The sequence below is a fragment of the Etheostoma cragini genome, chromosome 14 (assembly GCF_013103735.1).
Source record: "Etheostoma cragini isolate CJK2018 chromosome 14, CSU_Ecrag_1.0, whole genome shotgun sequence".
NCBI classification, from domain to species: Eukaryota; Metazoa; Chordata; class Actinopteri; order Perciformes; family Percidae; genus Etheostoma; species Etheostoma cragini.
In genome coordinates, this window is record NC_048420.1 from 14,499,806 (window position 1) to 14,509,528 (window position 9,723).

A 9,723-nucleotide genomic window follows, 5' to 3' on the forward strand; every position below is an offset into this window, starting at 1 on the left:
GAATAAGGTGTATTGTATAATGTTTATCTATTTGTTTAATGGTTTCAAATTAAAAAAAAAAAGTTCCCCTTTTTGTAACCACAAGAGGATGTTAGGGTGCGTTGATCGGGGTGGGATCTGCTTTTGTTTTGTTTGTTGTAAATGTATTTCTAAGAAGAGTTAGCATTTATCTTCTTGCAGAATAATCAGCAGGGTCATTTTGTTCCAGCGAGAAAGTGCACCCATTTTTACCGGACTAGAGAACCGTCACAACTAAGAGGAAGTATAGTTTCCTCAAACACACTCTGTTGTTTTTTCACTCTCTTTTTCAGTGCATCTGCTTTTTGTCTCATCATGTGAAACTAATTTTCAACCAGCTGCAAGGGCCCAAAATACCAGAGCTAGAAGTGACAAAAGATACATGATAGAAATAGCCTACATGTAAACAAAATTGCTTGGGGAGGAATATACATACTATATGTATTTATATATATATATATATATATATATATATATATATATATATATAATATACAAGAAAGCTGTGAATATAAATGTTAGTGATACATTCAGAAAAAAATCCACAGATGATTTGTGATCATAAAACTGTAATAAATTGATAGAAAAGACCATCTTCCTGTTATGGGGCAACTGTTCTTCCCTGCCCTGTTTGTGTGTTCTCTCCTCTTTCCCTTGTATTTCTGTCTGTTGTGTCACCACTCTACCTGGAAGTAGGTCAAGGGGCGTGGCCGTTCATCCATCCTACCTGCAGAGCTGCGGCCAATTCCATGATTCACCTCTGCAGTTCCTGGGTTGATCTCACTATTGGCACCACATTGTTGCATCCACCTGTGTGGTAACTTGGCTCCAAAACTTTGTTTGTGTCCAGTAGGCTATCTCGTTGTTCCTAGTGTCCCTGTTTGATAACCTGTTCCTCCGTTTAGACCTCGCTCAAGACCTGCTGCATCCCCTGCTGTTACCTAGTGGTCAGCCTGCTCCTCGCCCCTCTGACTTTGCCATCTCCATGCTTGGATTCAGTCAAACATTTTGGATTCTCCACTGCCTGCCTGTCTCGAGCATCGGTCCAGACCTGAGTTATCTCGCCCTGTCTCTGCTGTCGTTGATCTCTCTTAAATACACACTTTATTAAAACCCCTTTTAATCTATACTATGTGTCTAGTGTGGTATTTCTGTGTTCTGGGTCAGAACTGTAATCTTAACACTATCGCCATTTTCAAGACTAGGTCAGTAATCACTTCAACAACTTGCTGAGTTATGTTAGGGCTGACCATGTTAATTGGCAAACACAAGAAACCACAATTCACATTTACTGCTAATGATGCACATTTCTTAGTTTGTCATGAGAGCTGAAGTAAGTTGCAACTTTCTGAGGAGAAGAAACTTCATCAAAGCTCTTAGGCGTGTGAATCTTGATTTCATTACGATTATCCTGTAAACGATTAGATATGATTCAATATCAGCAGTCGTGTACATATATATATGAACCCTTTTTATTGCATCTGCTCTTAAAATTGTGATATGGTGATTAAATTCAACATCCCTAATTAATAGGGACTGAAAGTTTCTTGTTCATGGATGAAAATTTGGGGTGGTTTTTTCTTGGCTAACGTGTTGCTATATAGTAATGTAAATTCCTGCTCAAGAAGAAGGTTTGTGTAAATTTTAATTATTCTCCTTCAGTACTTCATATTTACAGCTGTTACACCTGTTTCTATGTGTACATATGTTAACCACATATTTACAAAATGAATAATTACATGACTCTCATAGGCACTAAGGGAATATTTTAACATGTTGGGAAATGTGCTTATTTTTTCTTGATGAGTTAGAGGAAAAGCTTAGTACCACTCATGTCTGTACAATGAATATAAAGCCATAATGAGCAGCTAGTTAGCTTAGCTAAGCATAAACACTAAAAACGGGGAAACAGCTTTCCTGGCTTTGTCCGAATTCTAACAAAATCTGCTTTCAAAGTATTCGAAATGTATCTGATTTGGACAGACACCAGGAAGTTATTGCTCCCAGCCAAGAAGTATTCTGGCATGTAACCGCCCTCTTTGTTTTTTTTGTACAGATTAAACAAATGAGATAGAGTGTCTTAATTAGTGAGCTTTAAAGGTGCTGGTAGGCAGATTTTTGTTACCTGACAGAGCCAGGCTAGCTATTTCAACTCTTTCTTATCTTTATGCTAAGCTAAGCTAACTGGTTGCTGGCAGTACTGCAGCTTCATGGTATGACATAAATCTTCTAATGTAACTCTCGGCAGGAAAGCAAATTAGCTTATTTTCCAAAGAAACTGATGCTGATTATGTAATTTGCAATGCCCTTGGTAAAATTTGGCTATTGACCCTAGTTGCAAATCATCCCCCATCTCTCCCTCCCCTTTTTTTCTGTCAGCTTTCTACTTTACTCTAACAAAGGCATAAGATGTCCAGCAAGATGATCACCCAGAGACATCACAGTATTCACCACCTCAGGGAGCAGCAATGACGAAACAACATGATGGTAAAAATACAAGAAGATATTATGCAATTAGGACCTCTGATTTGGCTGAGGCTGTAATTGGCGTTCATAACGGATTTTCTCTTCGGGGGTTGGACAGAGATTCGCTGATGAGCATAGGATTCCTTAGGTACCAGATGGTAAGTTCCTGACTTGGCAGCAGCTTTTCTTCTGTGGTGTGGCACACACCTTATAATCCTGCAGCTGAGCAGAGAGGCAGGAAATTGTATTATTTTTTTTTATATAACTTTCAATAAAGGGAGTGAGTGTTAGCCAATGAAACAATTTAACAAAGGGAGCATTGTAGAAGTACAGAGCAGCTAAATCGCAATTGTAAAAAATGCACAAAAAATTTACAATCAGTAATTTAAGTCTTTTAGAGACCTGTGATGAGATGAGAGATCATTCAGTCACGGGTGAAAGACAACAAAGTCAAACCAGAGCAGGGAAATTTGAAATGCATGTTACTGCCCATCTCTTATGATTGAACCTTGACATAATGATTTTAATGCTAATGTGTTACTCTGATCATTCATTGATGCTGAAAATGTGGAAATATCACGATTGTTGCAACTTGTTTGGTACTGTGTCTGGTAAGCAGAATTTTCTGTGACTCCAAACCAGTTTAACCTTTTTTAGTTTTAATGTCAGACCTGCAGAAAACCCATTCACAGACTTCATGTTCCTCTCTTCCATGGTCCCCAATTTCAGCTTGTGTACTTTTTTTTTTCAAAGGAGAAACATTCAGCTATCTCAGATGCAGGTGTGTTAGAAAGCATTAACTAAGTCTTGAGAAAAGAATGTCCTGCTTACCGCTTATCACAATCTATTAATCATACCAGTGTTTTAGTCCCTCTGGACCTTCGTCAAGGGGTTTTTAAACAATTCTTGATCTTCAACATTGATCTTAAATAGATAACGCTCCGCCCATTTTGTGTGCACAGGTGTGGGACTCCTCTATTCTTGTGATTGTTTTATTTTAGGTGTGGGACTCCTATGGGAGAGTCTCTCAGTAATTGTCGGGTGTGTACAATCTGTCACATCATAGGTAAAGTAAAATGAAGACCGGGCAATCAGACAAGTTAGAAACCACAACACAAGTCTATTTACAAGACTATTTAAAGAAATTCTGATAAGTGAAAACCTGAATCCACACTCTGAGGGCCTGTAGCTGAAAGGCCTCCAGTGTTTTTGGTACCTTGAGGAGTTGAGTATTTTAGTCTAAGTTCTTTATTGTTCCAAATATACTGCTAAAATAAAGTATTGAGTTTCTTCCAGAAATGTAGAGATGGGGGTAAGGGGTTCATGTGATGCCATGTTCTACTGCTACACTGCAGTGCCCTGCTACGTCCTGCTGTGCCTTGTAATGCTGCACAGCGTCCTGCCATGCCATGAACTACTATAAAGAACTGCTACCAACTACTATTTCTTTCTATTTTTGTTATTTCCACTCTTCATTCTAACCCCAACCGGTCGTCAGACACCGCCTACCAAGAGCCTGGGTCTGACCGAGGTTTCTGCCTTAAAGGAAGTTTTTCCTCGCCACTGTTGCACTGTTGCTTGCTCTGGAGGGGACTACTAGAACTGTTGGGTCCTTGTAAATTATGGAGTGTGGTCTATCTGTAAAGTGTCTTGAGATAACTCTTGTTATGAATTGATACTATAAATAAAATTGAATTGAATTGAATTGAATTGTACTTAAGAAATTCACACAGGGAACACTATCCTCCTTTACAAATCAAACAGTTGATGTGTCTTCGTCAAACTTTCAAATCTGACAGACCAGAGAGCCGGCAAGATATGCCTTTATTTTTAAGTGTCAGTGCTTAAATTCCTTCCCATCTGGTGTTTGCGCCTGAATCTCTGCATATGGCTGACCTGTGTGCCTGCCTCCTGTCATCCAGTGCAGTGTGTTGGATGGAGTCCACAAGCTAGTGTATATAATCCCCCAGCATGCACCGAGCTCCCATCCGTCCGGAGCCAGGTTATTGTTGCCATGAGGACAGCGAAGCAACAGGGAAACTGAGCTGCAGCAAGGCGCTTGAATATATTCAAGTATGGGAGGATGAAGCTATCTTGTTATATGTCTGTCTTTTTCTCTCAGATTGCAGGTTTCCTTTGGATGTATTTCTGAGCAACAGAGGTGGACCTGACAGACCAAAAACAATTTACCCTACTCTTTGAATTCTCCTCCCTTGTGTCAACAATTTAATCAGAAACAAAACTTGCAAACACGCTTTTTTTATTTATTTTTTTTTAAACCACAAAAATGGAGCTATCACAATGACGAGCCCTCCAGGCTGAGGAGAAGGTGAGTTGAAATACTTGATTTTCCTCTGCTCCCCCCCCCCCCCATATGATCACTATAATTCTGAGCTTTTGATAACACTATGTTTTGTATTTGAGCTCTCTAAGCTGTCAGGCCCGAGTAAATAACTGTGATTTCACCTTTGTACACTATTTTCACTCTCTAACATATACACTCTCAAAGGAGTTTAAGAGGAGTCAGTCTCCATCACACACTGCTCTGGGAGGCTGCTGTCATCACCCCCAGTCAGGCTATACAGTGTTCCTCAGCTACATCCCGAGATATACAATTGCCACCTTGAAAATGGGATTTCAAAAACAGAAAGATTTGAATTTTCTCCCTGATTCCTTCTATTCAAAATTAGACTTGGAGTGGATTTTTCAAGGTGACCACCAAAATATCAATGGATATTAATTTAGGAGCTCTTTGATAAAAAAGCATTAAATATGTCTAACGCATGACAAACTTGATCAAAGCTCACTGAGCATAAATATAGAAACAGCCCCTTTTCAAAAGTGAGAGTGATCTGTCCTACTGTAGTATTTCTGTCTCCGTCCATCTTCTCACATGTTGCAGCATTCAGCAGAACAACGTGAGGAGATCTGAGAGTGGCATCTCCCTTCTACACTCCCTTTGATATTTCAGCAAGTCACACATTTTTTAATGAGCTGTTCCCTTACTCATTTTTACAGGCTTACAGGTTTACTTCATAATATAATTTTATCCATGTTAAAAGTAATGATTACATATATACATATTCATATGACATGCTAATATGTATTGTTGCATGGATTGTATTAGTTTTAGAGTTAATGTGGGATTACTGATAGCGGTCACATCATCACACCAGTGGACATACAGTATAACCAGTGCACATACAGTATAATGTACAGAAATATATTTTTGCTTTTGCCACCCCCTAGAAGTGAATTTAGCAAGGGTTCATCTGAAGAGAGTTTTTGATGATCTGTAGCGGCAGACCCGAGTATCAGGAAAATACCCCTATAATGTAATCTTTAAAGTTTAGATCTAGTTACAAACTACATTATTGTTGTTTAGTGCTTGGAAGAAAGAACACGTGTTCAAAGGTTAAAAAGGGACCATATGTAGGACAAGCATAAGGTGTGAATTAAGAATTTTTCTAAATACTTAAATAGACCAAGTGTGATTATATTTCTATTGGTAGTGTGTACACCTCATCTTCCTTTGCTGAAATGAAGCTACAAAGTTTCATATCTCACATTTTACAGTAAATTGTGCAAAGGGAAAAAATAAACCAAGAGAAAAGCCTGCAATCTGCTTTCATAGTAACCAGTTATCTAAATAAACAAAAAATAAAAGCCAAAGATTATGTGTTTCTCTGACGACATAATGTGCCCAGCGAAGTGATATTTACGACATTTGATAACAGATAATTGAGTGGTTAGGTCCTTAAAGGACCACTGAGCTTTCAACAGCCTCTGATGGTGGCCAGTGAATGGAGGTTTCTTAGCAAGAAAGCAAGCAAGACATCTTTATTTAAGTACCATTTTTTAAATACAAGTTGCAAAGGAAGAAGAAAAGTTGTGAGAAGGAGGATAAAGAGAGAGAAAAAGCATAAATTAAGTGCACCTACTACACATATAAGGCATACAATCAAGAGATTGCCAGTGAAAACAAAATAGCTTTTAACTGCTTTTTAAAGACGTGTACTGATTTGATTTGTCTGAGACGTTGCAGGAGGCTGTTCCAGGATGGATGACATAGCTGTTCCCTCTGTATCTTATCATCTTGGATTATGGCAGCACTGTAAACAACATAACTATAAGTTGAAAATATTGACACTCAAAATTTGACAAAGATGATTCAGCACCACCGTCTGATAGCATTTCACCTTCTCCCCTTTGCTTTATGTCTTTTCTCTTCAGTAGGCCATTTGTCTACAAAGACAGGACCATCAGCAACTGTCTCATTGTTAAAATCTACTTCCGGTTATCCAAGACATAAGAAAAGCATTAAACAGTTTTCAATTAAAAAAGAACAGATGAATGCACCAGGCTGCACCGTAACCCTGCCTGCCTTCTTGTATTTATGTGTTGCAGAGGTTCATGTTTCCCCCATTTCACAATTGTGACATGAGTACATATCAATTCCTCACTCTTTTCTCAGCTGTCTCTCTCTCTCTCACACACACACATGCAGACAGGCCAACAGATGTTTGAAGGGATTGCTGTCCACCAATGGCTGTGCTGGGGAACTCTCTACCTCTTGGCAGCGGGGGTGGCATTATCATCTGAAACACGCTGGCTGTGTCCAAAGTCCTGCCGCTGCGACGCCGTGCTGCTGGAGGTGAACTGCTCTGATGGCCAAATTACCACAGTGCCCAACGGTCTCCCACAAAACCCTAAACTGCTAAACCTAACACATAATAAGATTAAGACGCTGGTGCACCAACAGTTCCAGACTTTTACACAACTTTTTGAGTTGGATTTGAGTGACAATATTATGGTAATAATTGAAGTGGAAGCCTTTCTCGGCTTGCAAAGTCTAATAACCCTGCGTCTTGCCCGCAACCGCTTGAAGATTATATCTGTCGGAGTGTTTGCTGGTTTGCCAAAACTGAAGTTACTGGACATAAGCAGCAATGAGATCCTTGTTTTTCTAGATTTTACTTTCCGTGACTTAACTGCCCTGCAGTTTATTGAAGCAGTAGATAATGACTTAGTTTTTATTTCTCATCAAGCTTTTACTGGGTTAACCAGTCTGCAAGAGCTGCGCCTTGATGGCTGCAACCTCACTGCTGTGCCAACAGAGGCACTGACACAGCTTGGGAGCCTGAAACGTCTTCATTTTTACCGAATGGGCGTCACCATGCTGCCAAACTACTCTTTTCGTCACCTAGAGCGTCTGAAGGAACTTCTCATTAGTCATTGCAACTGGCTGGAGAACCTGTCAGGAAACAGTCTCTTTGGCCTAAATCTTACATCCCTTACCATTAGACACTGTAACCTAAGTGTTGTCCCCTATATCTCTTTGCATCATCTTGTATATCTTGTATACCTTGACCTTTCTTTTAACCCAATCACCTACATTCATGAAAACCTGTTTGGAGACTTGCTCCGGCTCCAAGAGCTCCATCTGGTGGGAGGATCATTGCTACGTATCGAAATCGGAGCATTCAAGGGTTTGTCACATTTCAAATTGCTGAATGTATCTAGAAACTATCTCACCACCCTTGAGGTAGGAGTTTTCCATTCGGTGGATGCCCTAAGAACTCTGGGACTTGATAACAACCCACTAGCATGCGACTGCCGTCTGCTGTGGGTGGTGCAGAGACGACCATATCTGGACTTCAATGGAAATCCACCAACTTGCACCACCTCCGTCCAGTTGCAGGGATGGTATTTTCTAGACTTTACTGAAGCTGAGGTCCCAGGCCTGCTCACTTGTCGGCAGCCTAGTATTCTAAACCCTAAAACTCAAGGAGTGAGAGTAGATCAAGGACACACGGTTGTGTTTTATTGCAATACAGAAGGTGACCCTCCGCCATCTGTCACCTGGATAAGTCCTCAGCTTAAACCTCTGTCACCTATTGGCAGAATACGCACTCTCTCTAATGGCTCACTGGAGGTTCGCTATGCTCAACCTCAAGACAGTGGTACTTATCTCTGTGTGGCATCTAATGCGGCAGGAAATGATAGCCTGCTCGTCAGCCTTAATGTCCGAGCCTTTTCATCATCTTCTAAAAAACCCTTTCATCTTAATGGTTGGTTTGCTTTTCCATCTGCTTCTCCAGGTGTGAATGGAAATCAGAGTATTCCATTAGATTTCAAGACGTTACTGGTAGCTGCAACCATTGGATTGATTTCCTTTTTCAGCTCTGTGAGCGTTTGTTTCATCTTCATGTTTTTCTGGAGTAAGAGTAAAGGGCAAATAAAGCACACAGCCACAATAGCATACGTGCCACGAAGCGCTGTGTCAATTAGTAATGGAGGGAAAGGCAACTATATAGAGACAAGCAGGTTCACCATGAAACTAATATGAGTCAAAAAGTAAAAATCCTGTTTTCACTTGCTTTGACCTAGTACATTCAAATATAAAATTGTGTTTTAATTTCCATTTCTAGAGATAATTAATATAATTTTAAGGCATGTAAACTTGTTTCCAGCAGAGGCTGACTGTTGATTAATTCATAAAAACTAAAGCATGTTAGCCTTTGTTGTGCAATAGTTTAAAAAAAAGACAAGACACATTGGAAATTGTAAGTAGCCTATAAGACCTTCTGGACATTGATACAATTTAGGAACAGACAGTATAACCTAGATGTTGACATCATTATGGCTTTGTTTACTTTTATAGTGTCTCTTTTATGAAAATGAAGCTTCACTATAGCAAAGCCTGAAAGTAAAACAACCAAAGTAAGCAATATTTAATGAGCATAATGCATGTACTATGTAGAGATGTAAATTATTCAGTTGATTGTGTGTTGCCTTTGTTGATGTTAATATATAAACAATTTCAGAACTTGTTTGTTTTGTCTATTTGGTTTCTAAAGACCAGATGATATGATAGACTTTTTAAATGAAATAAGTATGATGGACCTCAGATGGTAGCCGTAAGATAAAATGTAGTATAGCAATGTTAACCTTATCTCTATGTTAATGTACACATGACTTGCATTTATGTAGCATGTCATTTCTACTATTTTATTTTTTATTTTAGTTTTGTTGGGTGATTGTTGCAATCCTTATTTAGTGGATGTGAGGATTGTATGTTTTCTTTCCCAATAAAGCACTTCATAAGTTTGCTTTCTAACAGTAGCACAACTAAATTATTGTGCTTTCAAAAATGTATTGTTGGTGTGCTTATTTGGTGGTTCTTGGTTGAAAAATGTAGGCACACATCAAAACATCTGAATCGGTAGGGTGAGAATT

At 39.2% G+C, this 9,723-nt stretch overlaps 1 protein-coding gene across 1 annotated transcript; it reads left to right on the forward strand.

Annotated features, from left to right (window-relative positions):
- Positions 1–4,464: 4,464 nt before the first annotated feature.
- Positions 4,465–9,503, forward strand: LOC117956750 (leucine-rich repeat and immunoglobulin-like domain-containing nogo receptor-interacting protein 1). The gene is made up of 2 exons (XM_034891982.1): positions 4,465–4,813; positions 6,992–9,503. Exon 2 carries the CDS (start codon positions 7,004–7,006, stop codon positions 8,831–8,833), a length of 1,830 nt encoding a protein of 609 aa, XP_034747873.1. The 5' UTR covers positions 4,465–4,813; positions 6,992–7,003; the 3' UTR covers positions 8,834–9,503.
- The last annotated feature ends 220 nt before the right edge of the window (positions 9,504–9,723 follow it).

Excerpts from the sequence above, each read along its gene's own strand:
- LOC117956750 (XM_034891982.1), top strand. The coding sequence starts at position 7,004 with ATGTTTGAAGGGATTGCTGTCCACCAATGGCTGTGCTGGGGAACTCTC.